The sequence below is a fragment of the Lepidochelys olivacea genome, assembly GCF_965140295.1.
Source record: "Lepidochelys olivacea isolate rLepOli2 genome assembly, chromosome: 10".
In the NCBI taxonomy this organism is placed as follows: Eukaryota; Metazoa; Chordata; order Testudines; family Cheloniidae; genus Lepidochelys; species Lepidochelys olivacea.
In genome coordinates, this window is record NC_140420.1 from 53,987,811 (window position 1) to 54,004,804 (window position 16,994).

General features: G+C 41.9%; 2 protein-coding genes and 1 long non-coding RNA gene across 7 annotated transcripts in view; 2 read left to right on the forward strand and 1 right to left on the reverse strand.

The window, feature by feature from the left end:
* Positions 1-8,380, forward strand: part of RORA (RAR related orphan receptor A) — a gene marked incomplete at its 3' end in the record, with an annotated part of 544,635 nt that extends 536,255 nt beyond the window's left edge. The window contains exon 12 of the mRNA XM_084640794.1: positions 7,351-8,380. Coding sequence (XP_084496920.1) covers positions 7,351-7,411 — 61 coding nt within the window. The remainder of the gene's footprint in view (positions 1-7,350) is intronic.
* Positions 3,110-16,171, reverse strand: LOC311527139. Of its 5 annotated transcripts, XR_014713257.1 has the most exons (5): positions 15,618-16,171; positions 13,465-13,597; positions 11,036-11,168; positions 3,584-3,678; positions 3,110-3,489 (listed from the first exon to the last, which is right to left on the reverse strand). It is a non-coding gene; the product is annotated as an uncharacterized lncRNA (long non-coding RNA). The 5 variants fall into 5 exon arrangements; XR_014713254.1 differs by lacking the exon at positions 13,465-13,597 and having other exon boundaries at positions 11,036-11,164; XR_014713255.1 differs by lacking the exon at positions 13,465-13,597 and having other exon boundaries at positions 11,048-11,168.
* A 180-nt stretch (positions 16,172-16,351) lies between these two features.
* The window catches only part of LOC311527138 (annexin A2), a 123,493-nt gene continuing 122,850 nt past the window's right edge, over positions 16,352-16,994 (forward strand). Inside the window, exon 1 of the mRNA XM_084640798.1 lies at positions 16,352-16,418. Within this exon, the coding sequence (XP_084496924.1) occupies positions 16,390-16,418 (29 nt within the window). The 5' untranslated portion in view covers positions 16,352-16,389. The remainder of the gene's footprint in view (positions 16,419-16,994) is intronic.

Sequence of the window (16,994 nt, forward strand, 5' to 3'; positions counted from 1 at the left end):
AGTAATTGGAGAAGATGGAGCTACACAGATGTAAAACTGTTTTAAGGGGAGAATTAGGATAATGGGTTATTATGGGCAAAATAAAGTGTTCCCTTTTTTATAATTTGAGCATCTCTCACTTAGGCTTGAATTATTGCATTTAACCAGCGACCCACATTGGGGTCTGTATGGAGCTGCTACACTCTAATGGATTGTGCCTCCGATGGCACATTCTACTTCCCTAGTGTCCCTATCCTGCTCTGCTAGCTGACAGAGATGGGACAGTGCTTCACCTTCTCTACACCTGCTTCACAGTGATGTGCCCATGGAGACTTAGGGAGAAGTCCCTGTACTTTCATGAATGCAAAGGCTGAAGTTATGAGTGGGCATTGTCAAAGAGCATGGAGGAGTATAGCATTCACCATTCATTCCCTCCTGCATGCCCCCCACAAGAGTCATTCACCATCAAGGATTCGATCCAGAGCCCCTTACAGTCAAAGCAAGGAGCTTTGGATTGAGCCCCTAATCTTTAAAATGACCCAGAAAAATGTATCTGCGAAAAACAGTCAAATGCATCTCTCAGTTCTTTTTAGTTTGCGTTTTCTGGAATCATTGTTTACTTTATTGGAATAACTAGTCTGACGTGGCATTTCCGTTCTGATCTGTGCATTTGTGGATTTAATTTAAAGCAGGCTTTTTACTAACAAAAGATTTCTGAATGTGACCAGCCTCAGGTGCTAGCCCCTTAAAGATCAACTAAACTTAATTCCAGTGTCAGCTAATGTAAGTAAGATTTGACCTTTTCCAAGGAGTGAAAGACAAACCCTGTGTTTGACAGTAAGTAAGGTAACCGTGCTAAATATTTTTGGGCCTTTTTCTGTCATTACCTTCTTTTTTTTTTCTGGTAAATAGTACTTTACCTTGTCTGTGAGTGCAAACAGATGGGATATTTGACATCTAGCTACTAGATGCAACTGTTTGGGAACACAAAATTGCAGGAGCAATTACGTTTGCTCCAGAAGCCAAGTAGAGCCCTAACTGAAAGCCGTATAACTTGTGGTCTGATTTTCAAAAATGTTGCACCCCTCACAGCTCTCACTGTCTTCAGTGGGAGCTGCTGAGTGCTCAGCACCTTGTAAAATCAGGCCATTAGTGTACACCTGACATAAGTGTGCTTTCCTAATCACTGTTAGTAGTCAAGATGGCTGATTTTTTTTCTGAGGATAACAGGGCGGTAGATGTACTTAAAGACTACTGCTGCCAAAGAGCCTTTTTGTGAGGGGATGTTGAATGATTCTAAATATAGCTAGTCATAATGAATCTACAGTATAGGAACAGGACATTGGCAGATGACTTATGCCTGTTAAGAACCTCTGAAGGGCCTAAGACCAGAAGTTCAGCAGTATATCAAGTTGAAATACACATTCATGCTCTGTGAATGAATGTCAGATGTATGAAACTTTTGTAGTCTTCCCAACTCACTACCACAAAAAAAAGTGACATTACAGAGAATAGCTGAAGATATTGGAATAATTATTCCTCTTAAGTGAGCTGCTCCTTATAATTTGTAAAGAAATTGTCTTGGGTTGTTGACATCTATCCAGTTTTCTGTTCTAAGGCAAAGAAACATTCTCAAGCTTTCTTAAAGAAGAGGTACTACCGTACAGTGTCAGTTGGTCCACTCTGATGTACTTTTGTGACTGATGCTGTTCATCTTTTTAATAACTATTGGATGAGGTGATGTGAGATGCTGTTCTTAAGTTTGGTTTTTCTTTATAAAGTTTATGTATCCTAGTATGGAGACCAAGGTCTGAGTGTGTGTGCACACATGCATGAATGTGTGTGTGTCTGCTTCTAGGCTGTCAGTGGAATAAAAAAATGTATTCAAAATACTTAACTCAAAAATAGAAGGTGGAAAAAAGATTTATTCTATACAAAGCCTTGTCTGGACCACTTTAGAGAGACTTCTATTTTTTTAACCCTTCTATAAATATTTGATGGCACTTGAAATATTCCTGCAATAAAATGTGATTTGTGTAAAGATTAAAAAAAAAAGATTTTGTAATGTGAAACAATGAAAGAAAGTAATGTAATTTTTCTAAAAAACAAAAACAAAAAACAAAAGAACGAACTTTGTATTACTTTGTTGATGGAATTTGTCTATTTGTCTTTGGAAAACTTTTTATTTCATTGAATGTGCCATAGTAGAGGTGTGGGGGGTTTGTTTTATTTCCTCCTCTTTTTTTTATGTTTTTAATTAAAGGAATATAGCTATTTGTGTTACGACATTCCAAAATGCAAGACAACATAGCAGAATCATGATTACAAGGATTGATTAGTAAGCTTTGATCATTGTTGCTTTTTTGCACATGTTCTTCATTCCTCTATAGTGCAATATGTACATAGAGCACTTGCGGGTGTAACCTTATCCCTCAGGGAAAAATACATATTTGTACAGGATTTTTTTTTTACTTTTTTTTCCTAAGGAATGTCGATTGAATCACTTGTTTGTTGTTGAGGGGCAGCCAGATAATAATCCTAAAGCCACTGTCATAAAAATTGTTTAATCATTTTGTGCCCTTCTTTTATTCAAAAAGAGAAATAAAAGTTATTTTCTGACAGTTCTTTGTGCTGATTGGTGACGAAAAGGGTAAATAAATAAGCACCTTATGATTGACTTAACTGTGAATGACAATCCATCTTGTTATCAACACTAGAAGCCCTATTATTTCAGAGTTGGGTTTAAGAGTCAGAAACTAATGTGCTCAGGGATCAACTAAAACTCTTCAACAGGGTGGCCAGTACTACTGGGACAAATTGCTTTTTGAAAAATATATCATCATCCCTCCAAGGCACAAGTGAACTGTGTAGAACTCTTATGTGTCTAAACTCTCCATGTGTGCCTCATTTGAGTTTCCAGCCCATTGCTCATCAGTCTTATTTAATGAAAAATTAAAGAAAGGAAGAAATAGAACTTTAAAAATCATACAGAATTTTGTAAACATTCTTGGAAAACAAATCATTCTTCAAATTTCATTTCAGGACCCACTGTTCACCATTTTTTAATCATAGGAGTGTTTTGTAACAAAAAATGAATCTTCAATGTTTAAATTATAATTATCAAAGAGAACTCAGTTTTTCATATGCACTATAATATGTGTGGAAATGCTATGATTATTCAATCTTTACATTGAGTCATATAGCACAGAACACCATTGAAACCAGAAGAATACCAGGAGAACAAGTTATTAGACCTTCCCTGCTGTTGCTCTATGTGCTTCACTGTAAACCAAAAATATGTCATTTAAAGAAGCACTGTAGCTACCTACATCTTTGCATTTCCACATCTAAGTCTTACAGCAATTGCAGTAGTAGCAGGAAACAGAAAAGTCTAATCTGTCAATGCCAAAACTCTATGGATTTAGTGTAAGATTTTTCAAATACAGTATGTCTATATTGGGTTCTGGAAGCCCTGCAGAATTGATGGAGTTGCTTTGCTTTCTTTTGTACCTAAAATAAAAACAAGTAAAAAATTACAAATGCAATGGGCAAGATTTTGAGACTCTTTAATCAGGGCAAGAAGAGTGATTTCTCAAAATCTTACCTATGTGATTTAAATGATTCTTTTAAAAAGCATCATTTCTCCATTTTCTTGGGAGTTTTCATTTTTTCTTCGCTTGTATAACACGAATCCCAATTCTACATTTATGTAAAAAAATAAATCTAGTGAAATCTGTCTAAAGTAACCACTCTACAAGCTTATGCAGTTGATTATCTAATGCATGCAGGTTTAGTTTTAAGACAGAAAATTGCCTAAGAAGGTTGGTCTCTTGATCAGATCTCATTCTCTTTTATTATTGTTAGAAGAGAATCCCTAATGCTGATCCTGAACGAGTAAAGACTAAGGTAGAGGTCTAAAGATATTTACTGAAATGGTTGACATCCTTCTGTTCATATTTGCAAATCATTCACAACTTCTGTTCAATGTGTACAGTTTACAAGATAAATTTTACCTCTGTATTTCAGTGCCCCAGACATTGGTGCATGTATTTTCCTGGACTCTCTGATGATAAAGGGTAAACAATGGATTTTTTGATTCGTTAGCAATTTTGAGCAGTCAGAAGGAAAAAATCATTTGGATTAGACTGACAATGAAAATGTTTGAAATTTTTGGCAAATCAAAAAGTTTTTAAAAATGCTTGAATATTTTGAAATAAAATTAAAACAAATTTCAAAAGTCATTTTCAACCGAGACAATTTTTTTTCAGAAATGTCAAAGTATTTGGATTTTAAAAATATATGTATTCCAAAGCAAACAATGCAACCAAATCAACATGAGTTCACAAAAACAAGTCTGCATATTTCTCAAAAAAAAAAGTTTGGGTCAAAAAAAATTTGCCCAGGTCTACTAATGATTGGCTTAGACCTTCCCTAGTCTTCAGAGTTAGGGACTCTTAAACAGATACAGAAACCGGGTTACTACTAAAACTGTGCACACAGTTTGTAATTAATCATTTATTCTACAGTTCAGCTCTGTATTTGAGTCTCCCACAGGCAGATAATGGATTTTATCAATATTTGTTGTAGGAAAAATTACTGTATAATAATCTGAAATAATTAGTGATAAGGAGTTTTCTCTGAGTATTCAATGTTTGAAATTTTAGCTGTGTTGGCTGGTTTTGATTGTGACACCTAGGACACTCAGTATATTTCTTTTTCCTAATTGGAGGAGTGCACCTCTTAGAATTGGATTTTTATGATTAATATATATTACTTTAAAATTCACCTTCTATGAACATGTTTGAATATTAATGTGACATTTGCATGAATATTCCTGCCACTTAAATTATTTGGTGGAATGTTCAGGGAAAGCAAACATACAAGGAAGCCAAATGCAATAGAAAAAATTAATTTTAAAAATTGAAATAACCATTTATAGATAAATATCTGCAGTATTCGCTCAGCTCCCATTACTGTGTACCTTAGCAGCCCAATATAATGCTGTTAAGACACCAGGTAAAGAGGGAAAATATATAACATTTAATAAAAGGATAATTGCTAGTATCTACTCCATTCTTTGAATTTTATTCAGGTATTTAAAGGAATTTTAACACAATAAAAGCTGTATTCTACCTTTATATTCCATATATGGAACTGCCAGTGACAAATGACAGAGGGTTTGGGTTTTTTGGCCTTTATGAGAGGTAGAATATAGCAATAACCTTCTAGAGCAATAAGTAGACTAACCACATATGAAATAAAACATGATGCCACATGAAATGTTTAGCCCCTTTACATTGTGAAAATAAAAATGTATGAAATATTCTGACTATGCAGGCAATCAATATACACTCTTTACATTTAGATTTTGCTGCCTCAATATTCACTTGGATATCTTTCCTCACAATCTCATTACCTTCTGGAGCTTCACTTCACAAGAAAGTTGTTTAGCTTGGCATAATATATATGACATCAGACTTTATTTTTAGGCAATATCCGCATGCTTTCCATGTTTGTATCTGCTTAATATACTGAATTCCCCCTAAACTATCTTAATAAAGATGCATAAATTTTACAAGCACTTGCAATCTCTTTAATTATATAATACCTAAATGCAGAGAATTCATAAGCAATACAGTGAATTTTATTTCACAAAAGACATATGTACTGTAAATATCTTTCTAAATCCAAATTTTTCCTCATTTTTGTGTTTAATTTTGAAACAATTTATAGAAAGAACAGTGGTAAATATTTTGACTATTAGGACATTAGCTGGCTGCTTCTTTATATGTAACTGTATTGTCTGCCTGCTCCTTTTATGGAGATGTGTTTTTGTATTGGATGTTTGGGCCAATGGGAGGCTTCAAGCTACAGTGTATTTTCCCAATTTAAATATATTTAACATATGACAAACCCCAGACAAGGCTTTTTAAAATGTATAAAGAACTGCAGTGTTAGGAGGTTTATTTGCAAACTGATTTCAATGTTGTCCATTTTTATGGCACCTTTAACATATTCTTGTTTCCAAAGTACAAAAAGAAGGTTAAAAATACTCTAGCCATAATTGAATGTCAAGCAATAAAAACAAATGACTTTTTGTGCATAGATTTAAAAAGAAATACAAATTTTAGACATCTGCATGTAAATGCAATCTCTTGTTTACTGCTTTCTTAAACTTCAGCAACTAATTCCTTATTTTACTATTAATTTAAGGATTTGTAATGGCCTGTAAACATTTTCTCTTGCTCTGTTCTTTCAACTTTATCTTTGTCTCTGCTTTTGAGTCATATTTAATGTTGTTCTGCTCACCTCTATACGGTTAACTTTTTGCTTTCATTCTGTATAGATAAAGTTATGCTATAAACAGCCTACACAGTGCAAATATTTATCTGTTTATCAAATACCACATTATGCTGTATAATATCTGTTTTACTATATAATCTATTTTAGACATAGCTGTTTAGAACTAGAGTGTGCTATTTTTGTGTTTTTTCTGATGTGTGGTGCTAGATAAGTTACTTTTGTGAACAAAAAAACAAACCCCTTTTATTCCTAGACAATACCACCTTGGGTCTTGTTAATTTCACTGTCTATAACATATATATGCGTGTGTATGTATGTGTGTGTATATATATATATACACACACACACACACATACACACAAGCATATATATATATATATATATAATCTACATATGTCCAACAAGTACCTGTATCAGAGTACTAGATCTGGGACATGTTTTTTCTCTTTAACTACATAGTACCATTATATAAATTATTCTGTAGTATATTTAATGAGGAGAAAATTACTTCAACAGAATAGATATTTGATATCAAATATTTTTCTATGTTCATATTATGATAAATGTGCTATGTCCTGTTTATTATCCATTGGGTTGCTAAAATGCTTTCACTGCATATCACATCATACGAAAAATATGTAGCCAGTTCCCCAGTATAAAATGCTGTCTAGTTTAAGGGTTGAAGTAGGTAGTTAACTGGGGGATCTCTTTTCCAGTTAGTCCATGTGAGATATAGATATAGACCTAAACCTGCTAAGTGCTGGGTGCCTTCTTCCCCCTAAATCTAACAGGAATGGAGGGCACTTCCCATTCCAGAAGTCACATGATCATGCGTATATGCCTAATTCCAGTTATTGTCAATGGGAATGTTCTGTAAATCTTTCATGAAACATTGATGTCCAAATTCTGACCTTATATATGCATATGTGATTCTCATTAAAATGACACATGCATGTTCAAGGATGGACTTTGACACCTAAAGTTAATGCAGAAATGGACTTTGTGGAAGTCAGTCAGTCAGAGAACTTGATATTTTCTGAATTTTTATACATACCTTTATTTATCTAGAAATCATACTTGGAGTTACTCTTCGCTTCAACTCTCTCCTCCCACGAATATTGTCATTTAAGTTCTTACAAAATTGATGGATATCAAATATCTGAGGTAATTAACCTTTTTAAATATTTATTAGAATTTTTCTGTAATATTACTGAATTTATAAGATCTTTAGCAAAGATTTTTGAGCAATTTATTAAAGGTAATGTTTCTGTTTACTGCACTTTTTGATAACGGAAGGTAGTGAATTTTAAAGCCATGATTCTTGGCTTCCATGCACTGCTTTTGTACCCTCAATCCAAGGAAAATATTTTTTTTTACAGTAACATACTATTGTCCTGAAAATAAATACAAACTTTACTGCACCATGGGTATATTTTCATAAGTAGAAAGTTTAATTACAAACACTATCAGGACAATTACTTTTAAAACCTTCAGAGTTAGTCTTATTTAAATACAAGCCATGATGATTTTATTTCTAAATCCCTTGTTGATTTACATCACCTTTTGATACTTTCAAACAGCAATCAGTGGAGGATCTCTTAAATTTTTATCTGCTAACATATACATCATAAACTTTATGCTAGGAAAATGTTCTCCCTGATTTATATAACAACTAAACTTAAACAATTATGCAAAACCCTCTGGTAATATTTTCTCCTGTAACTAAATGTTTAAAGTAAAGAGACCAGAATAAGTGCTGATTACAAATGTGTGTTGGTTTGATGATTAAGCACATGAACTTCACAAACCTCATTGAGTAATACTCATTTTTCTGTAAATACATGCAAGTTTAAATGAAATTATACTGTACATGTAAATGTGTACAGTATGTAAAAATTCCTTTTCTAGTCACAATAAAAGTATAAGCCATCAAGAGAAATGTTAAAATGTATTGTATTAAAACTTTGCTAATGATCTTTACCCATTATCACCTAACTTTTCACTTTCTTGAATCTTCTTTTAAACTCACTCTTACAATAGTCTGCTTATATTCAACAGTTTATTTTACTCTGAGTCCTGAAAAAGTATTTTGATTCATTTTGTAAATACAACTGTAAAAATAAGAGATTTAATGTTGTCTTTTAAATACTCCAATTTTCATTCTAATATGAATGTTGTTATATTGTACTTAGAAACTTGTACCTTTAATATTACATTACCTTTATTAAGTGCATTGAACACATCAATTTTAGATGTGCTTTATGTACTGTTATCCTGTAATAAAAGTTTCAGCTTCTAATGGAAACACTTGTCTTATTATTTTTTTCCATTAGGATCATATTCATTTTCTGCATTGTGTTACGTGTTAAATTTATTCCTTGGTGGCTGTACAGAGGTACAAAGTTAATCAAGCTCTAGATGTGTCATGGTAGATTGTTGAACAAATAAACCTCTATACAGTTTTTTAGTGTTCAACCGTTTGACACTGTCAGGCATAGTAAAGAATCTAGGTGCATGTCTTTACCCCACTACATTACTAGATACATATAGACTCAACAATAACAATATCAAGGATGTTAGCAGAGGGAGTGTGAACACTTGTGAGGACTGGAATCCAAGGGTCTGTTATCCTAGAACAGTACTGGCATGTAACGAAGAGAGAGTCTGTCCAGGTTCAGGTATGTAGATATCGCATTGTGGAGAAGCCACTGCACACAAAAAACTACCTTAAAAGAACATTAAGTTAAGCACTGAACTGTTGGAAATGCCAGGATTACTGTTGACTCTGCAAGTTTAATTCAGCCCCCTTGTGTGTATCCATTATGATACTGTCTTTAGTTACATGATCTCGTACTATTTTTTTCCACAGGATCCCAACCACATTCAGTACAGGGGATGGATGCTATTCAATATTTAGTTTTCTCCTTGTTTAATGTGTGGCCCATGCCTTTTTTTTACTGCACACTATCCAAACCCTGCTCTGAAGACAGAATTATTAATTTCCTCATAGGCTTTTCTACAGTATCTTTGTGCTTCAAAAAAATGTGTGTGTATTTATTTCACAACACTTCTGTGAGATGAGAGGGTATTATTATCCCCCTTTTTACACTTGTGGAACTGACTGAGGCACAGAGAGATTAGGGTCAGAAATATCTACTAATTTTGGGTGCCTACTCTGAGACATTTAGGACCTGATTTTTCAAAGTACTTAGCATATCATGCTTCATGTGTTCAGAGTACAGCTCCCAAGACTTCAGTTGCAGATGTGAGTGCTCGGTACTGCAAATCAGAACCCAGGGTGTCACACCAGGCACCAAGAAACTGAAGCATTTGTGACCACCTGTGAAAAGTTTTGGTTTAAGTAGCTTGCCCAGCATCACCAAGGAACTCTGTGGTAGAGGCAAGGATAGAATCTAACTCTCCAGACCAGCATTTAATCACTTTAACAATTTTTTGGGTACAATTCTCATTTAGTACAAACCTTCGCTTCTGAACAAACGATGCATGAGTACCACAGACAACAACCTGCTTCACTACATAACCCTGATTCATCCACAGAACAGGTCCATTCTGTGCACTGAATGAGACAGGGATCCTATGGAAAAAATAGCATGTGATCCTGGAATTATAGACTGTGCTAATGAATACACACAAGGCCAAGGGCCCAGAGCCTCAAAGCACTGAGGCTCCTAATTTCTATTGAAATCGATGGAAGCTAGGAGCTTAAACACCTTTGAAGATTTGGGCCAAGAAGGTCAAGATAAGGTTGCACAGAGTTGAAATGTGGAGTAGGTGGTCATCTTTCCTCCAACCAGGCCCAAGACTGAAATAACAGGCTGGTTCAAGTAAAATATGATGTATATTAACAAAGCTTTGTAGGGGAAGCTTTGGCAGTTGAGGCATTTACTTACTCTAGCTAGTGCTATTAGTGCCTGATTATTCTGCATCACTGAAGTGCATGGGGGTTTACGTGAGTCTGTGATTCAAGAGAATCCAGGTAAGTCAAAATTCATGTTATTCCAGTGAAAGAAATAACTCTATGGAAAGGAATTGATGTAAATCAGGCCTTTTGAAATAAAAAAAATATGATTACGGGGGATTTGAACAGGATTGAAACTGAAAAAGGATTTCTGATTTCTAGCTCAGAGAATAAATGGATCAGACTGCACTTTGCAGTAGGCCAGAGATTCCCAACATTTCTGTTGGCTGCACCCTTGTGCTGGGATGAATTAGTGGATGCTTCTCCACTCCACCTTGCAGTCTTTCATCTCACAGATTCCCTTGTTCCATTATTATTATTTAATCAGCTTTATTATGGTAGTGCCTATGGGACAACCAAGAATGGCGGTCCAAGGTGTTAAGCATTGGACAGAGTAGTAGACAGTCTGTGCCCTGAAAAGTTTACAGTCTAAATAAAAAAGACACATGAAGGGTAGGGAAAGGGATACAATGCACATACAATGTGATAGCAACAAATGTCACTTAGTTCCATTATTTCATGTTTGGGTGGGTTTAGTTAGGCAGGGATAAGCTAGATGGTGGGGTGAGAGGGAACACTGAAGAGGAAGGAGGGACAACATGAAAGGCAAATATGGAGTAAGGCTGAGTTGAAGAGACTGTGAGGGAAAGGGGCGGGGAGAGAGTTGAAGAATACAGCCAGTGGCTGTACATCAGAGTTGTACTTGCTGCCATATATATTAAGGAATATTAGAGAAGAGGAAAGGCAGACAGGCCAAGTACCTTTGAAGCCTACCATTTTACTCACAGCAGCAGGAGTAGGGGCAGACTGGATCTGGAATCATGTACTTTTCCTTTCCTCTGAGTTGTATCTCTGACCTCTGCATTAGTCTGGTGGTGTCCCAGTCTTCTTCATTATCTGGTCCTGTCTGTACAGACAAGAGCTGATAGTTACAAGGTGCTGTCAGAGGATCTCAGTGTTTTATGGGGGCACTCACTCCTACTGGAGACAATGGGACGTGGTGGTCATTTTGAAAGAACATTTTTGCAAAGGGCAGCTGTAATCACACACTCGTTAATAATGGAAAGATGGTAGCCATTCTTAAAAAGGGCAGGTTTCAGATTAACAGCCGTGTTAGTCTGTATTCGCAAAAAGAAAAGGAGTACTTGTGGCACCTTAGAGACTAACCAATTTATTTGAGCATGAGCTTTCGTGAGCTACAGCTCACTTCATCGGATGCATGCCGTGGAAACTGCAGCAGACTTTATATACACAAAGAATATGAAAAAATACCTCCTCCCACCCCACTGTCCTGCTGGTAATAGCTTATCTAAAGTGATTATCAAAATGGCCCACCTGATAATCACTTTAGATAAGCTATTACCAGCAGGACAGTGGGGTGGGAGGAGGTATTGTTTCATATTCTTTGTGTATATAAAGTCTGCTGCAGTTTCCACGGCATGCATCCGATGAAGTGAGCTGTAGCTCACGAAAGCTCATGCTCAAATAAATTGGTTAGTCTCTAAGGTGCCATAAGTACTCTTTTTTTTTTTTTTTTTTAAAAAAAGGGCAGTTCTTCATGGAATTCACTATAAAACAGCAGTTCTCAGCTGGGGATCTGCAGCTGGTTTCAGGGGGGCCATAAGCCCTGAGCCCCAGTGCCTGGCGGGGCAGAAGCCGCAAGCCCATGGGCAGAGTTGGGAGGGGCATGGAGGGGCCTTGCCCCCCCTCAAACTGCAGTGCCTTAACGAGAGTGGGACAGTCCCAGGGCAGCTCCACACAAATACCCCTCCTCCTCTCTCTTTGGAGGCCACATTCCTCTGGCCAGGTCAGGTCAGGGTAGCTGCTGCTCTGGTTGGTGCCATGGAGCGGGCAGCTGTGGTGATCCCAGTCTCCTGGTGTCCAGGGCTGAAGCTGCTCCTCAGCTCCCTGCCCCCTTTGACTGCTCGACCCAGTAAGAGCCACCCAGGCAGACAGACCTGGCTCTGGGGCTGGCAGATCCCTTGGGGAGTAGCAACCATGAGAGAGGGGGCCTCCTGACCACAGCCCCTACCTAAATCCCTCCCTGTAACCTGAGCTACACCCCTGCCTGCACAGAGCCTCTAGCTACTCCCTGCATGCACACAGCTCCTAGTTCAAGGGTACTCACAACAAATTTTTTGGCGGCCTCAGAGTGCGACCACCAACTCTTGCTGGTGGCCGCACTGACACGTCTTCCTAAAATACTTGATTAACTTTAGGAAAAGCAAATAAATAGCACATATACATATCCACATCACTGTAATTTATTCATGTAGGGGTTTTTTTGCAGACTCAATAATAAAAATATTACTGTGAAAAGTGACGTGTTAATATCAATCACTTTTCACATGACACTTAGCTATCTGGAAGGCTGTGACAAGTAATACTTGCATGATACCTGTCTCTAGGGGCCATGCAGGGCTGTGCATCCAGGAGGAACAGGGAAGGTGGGGGGAAGGGCAGATGCTTTGCAGCCTCCTGCATCATGGCTCAGGAAGCTGTTGTGGCCCTAGGGAAACCTCCTGGCACTTGAGAAGCCTGCCCTAGTTACACCCTGCCTGCACACAGCCCCAAGCTACCCTCTCCCTGCACCCTGAGCTACACCTCTACCTGCACACAGTTCCTAACTACCACCTGCCTTCACCCTGAGTGGTTTTCACCTTTTTCCCCTCCCCCTTTTCCCCCCAGGCTGGGTGGCCTGCTGAGTTGAGTCAGTGGGGTTTAGGTTGCGCTCCCTCCCCAGACCCCGCTGTGCGGAGCTAGCCTAAGCCCTGCCTGGCCCTGCCCCAACAAAACAGAAGTCAAACTATGCCTATGTCTGAGGGCCCGCCCCCACCCACCAGAACTCCGATTCCCCCTCCCTCCCCTACCACTCCAGATGGGCCAGGGGGGTTTTACAGCGTGTTGGGGAGGAACCTCAGAAAGCAAATGGTTGAGAACCCCTGCAACTATAGAAGAATGTTATTGCTCAGCCTGTACTGAAGAGGAAACTTTCAGTTCTGAAAGATAATAGAAAAAAATTACTATTAATTTTAAAAAGTTGAAATTTAGTTTATGCACAAGATTGCAGTGAGTTTTAACTACATAGGAAGTTGAAAGAGTTGTATTATTCCATTATTAATAAAGAAATGGGCAGACACAGAATGGTAAATTTCTTAAAGGACCTAATTTAAAATTAATTTAAACTCCTATAATGAATTTACCTGTAAGTTCTCAGAAAATTCTCTCTCTATTCAAAGCTTAAGTGCTGTAATATTAGGACAGAGATGCACTCTTCTCTATGCATAGTGGGTGATTCCCTGCTGATTTCTTACAGGGAGGGCTGCTGAGCTGGCTCTGTGGAAAATTAAAAGGTAGTGGCATAAGGGAGTGCTTGTAGGAAACTGAGCAGGGGTGCTAGAACAGTGGGGGTCAGAGGGTGATGGACCTCCCACTTTTTACTGGCCATAAGGATGAACAACTGGAGGGGGGAGAGTTTCTTGGGAGGAAGAGACAGTGCAGGAATGGGGCTTTGGGGGGAGGAGCCTTGGGGGAAGGGGCAGCACTGTGGGATGGAACAACAGTTTGGGTGCCCGTGGCCCCCCAATGTTAAGAAGATTCCACCACCCCTGAAAGGGAGTCAAGGGAAGAAAGAGGATCCTATGTGGTAGGTACAATAAGCCTGCACTCCGCCTCTTCCAATCCCTGCTCCATCCCCTCCCACTGCTGCCTGCTAAGTCCTTCCTCTCCTCCACTCCACCCCCTTCCCCCACAGCCCCCCTGCCTGCTTCATCCCTCCTCTCAGGCCCGCCAATGGGGGTGGGGGCGGGCAAAGGGGACAATTGCCATGGGGCCTGGGCGATTTAAAAGGGTGCAGGGGCCCGCGGCTGCCACTGGCAGTGGAGCTAAGGCAGGCTTCCTGCCCACCCTTGCTCCGTGCCGCTCACGGACCTAGCCAGCATGTCCCTGCAGCCCCTGCGGAAGGAGTATCCATGCACGGCCCCTGCCCCGAGTGCCAACTCCACAGCTCCCATTGGCCCGTACTGCGACCAATGGGAGCTGCAGGGGCAGTCGCCCAGATATTCCATGGGCCCTTCACCTAGGAACCGTTGCCAGAGGGGTGTGCCAATCGCTTTCAGGAGCCGTCCAAGGTAAATACCACTCCCCTGACTCCCTCCTGTACCACAACTCCCTGCCCCAACCTAAAGCCCGCATCCAAACTCCCTCCCAGAGCCCAACCTCTCACCCCCTCCCACACCCAAACTCCCTCCAGAGCCAGCACCCCAGACCTCCTCCCACACCCAAAAATCCTCCTGGAGCCCCACCCTTCACCCCCTCCTGTACCCAAACTCCATCCCAGAGCCCGCACCCCTCCTGCACCCAACCCTCTGCCCCAGCCTGGTGAAAATGAGTGAGGGTAGGGGAGTACATCGGAGAGAGGGGGGATGGGGTGAGCAGGGGGCAGGGACTCAGAGAAGGGGTGGGACAGGGCATGGTCTCAGGGAAGGGGCAGGCAGGGGGCAGGGCAAGGGTCTTTGGGTCTGCTCGTTTAGACAGCTGGCAACCTTAGTGGGTGGGCATATGGAAGTCCTGACCGTGCCAGAAGAGCGCACCCAGCAGCACAGGCGGCAGCTCACTGGGCACTAGCCAACACAGACATAGCACCGCCCGAATGTCAGGTGGACTGCGTCCGCGTGGGCACGGCTTGTGTGTGCGTGGGGGGCCCATTGACTATTCTGCCCTGGGGCCCAGAATTGCTGTCAGTGGGCCTGCCTTCTTTCCTCCCCTCATCTAACCCCCCCCCCCACCTGCTGTGTACCTCCTCTTCTCCATCCCTTTCCCCTGCTCGCCCCACCCTCCTCTCCTCCAGGCTGGGCCGGATGCCCAGAGGCGCCCTTTGCCCGGAGATCCAGGGGGCCACCCAGCCCAGACTGAGGGGGCCCAGCCCCTCCTTGGAGCGGGACAGGGTGGAGGCAGGTCTCCCCTCAGTGGTTCTGGGGGGACATGGGGTTGCCAAGTCTCATGAGAGCAAAAAGTGGCACTACCTTTCAAAACAAGCCCAACACATTTCATGGAATCATCACAGAATCCTAGAATATCAGGGTTGGAAGGGACCTCAGGTCATCTAATCCAACCCCCTGCTCAAAGCAGGACCAATCCCCAATTTTTGCCCCAGATCCCAAATGGCCCCCTCAAGGACTGAACTCACAACCCTGGGTTTAGCGGGCCAATGCTCAATGAGCTATCCCTCCCCCCATTCAGAGGGAAGGCAGGAGCTGTTTATACAAATTCCATTTTTCAGTAGTTCTAATTTTGTTGCATACAACAGTAAGCAATGCATTCCAAATATGAAAACAATAAAGCTGGGTGTACTCACGTTGTTAAAAAAGGGCATCCTCCCTCTCTCCATCCCCAGGGTCTCTTGCCTCAATGTGGTACAGTTCTGTGTTGAACGGTTGAAGCGCACCCCAAGTGTGGGACAAAAAAACTGGCACGTGGGCGGGCCAGAAAGTTCATGAATTTGGGTGTGTTTTCCTAACTGAAGGGGAGGGGGACGGAGAACTGCCTGTGCAGGGGCCCAACACCACGCCTACACGGTACACCCGTTTTAAACTAACTGTGCCTTGAAGTCGCCCAGTACAAAACAGCCCAAATAAGCAACCGCCAAATAAAAGGAGCCCAGAGCCCTGCAACTCCCTGGCGACCAAAGCGCCTTCTGAAGAAGCCCAGACGTGGCCACGCTGCTACCAAGCAGCCTTGGGCCGGAGTCCGCCTGAGAGCCGCCCCCACGTCCCCGCTCTGTCTCTCGGGACGGGACGGGCTGCTCGGGGTGGGAACTCCCGCCCATCAATCCCCGCCCCCGCAGCGCCCCCTGAGGGAAGGGGTGGGATTCTCTGAGCGGGCCGGTGTGGGCAATGGAGGAGCCGCTCGCTCTGCCCACACCAAAGATGGCCGCTCACGGAGCTGCAGGTGCTGCTCGAGCTCCGGCTCTGGTTGGCTGCCTCACCCACGTGAGACCGCGTCCAGCGCGCTCCGAGGTTCTGATTGGGTAGCGCTGTGAGGGAGGGGTGGCTGGGTTCGTGGAAGGGATAGTTTGCCGTTGCCGGGAGAAGGGGCACGGGCTTCTTCGGGGGGGTAGCGCGGCCAAGATGGAGGCCGGTGAGAAGCGGCTCACCTGGTGAGTACGTGTGGCTCTGCCCCGGGCCCGATGGGGGCCCCGGACCCTGTCGCCTGGGCCCTGCTGAGGTCGGGTCTCCCCCGGCGCGGTGCTGTGTGCGAGCGGGGGCACAAACCGCTGCTGCGCTGACTGTCCCGAGCGTGTGTGCGCGTTAGGGGGACGGGGCCCCTCTGACAGGCCGCCGCACCGCAGCGGGGTTGTGTAGCTCAGAGCCTCCGCGAGCCCCCGGTGTCTTCCATCCCCTTGCTGCTGAGGTCGTGTAACCAACGCGCCATCGCTGTAGCCTCCGAGATTCCCCGCTCGCTGCCTCCGCATCGCCTTTCCCACTGGCTCAGCTGCTCGGGGCGTCCCCGCACTTGGCCCGCTAGTGTGGACGGGGCACAGGCGATTGCTGGAACCACCGCGTGCTCTCACCCCCGCCCCGTTGTGTGGCGAGGGATCTGGGTAAGAACTAATGAAAGTCTGATGCCCTGTACTAGGAGCTGCCGCCTCGCTGTTGTCCCGGTGATCGCCTACAAATAAAAATGAAGCCATTAACAACTGAAAAGCACCAATGCGGCGCAAAATGCCAGCTTC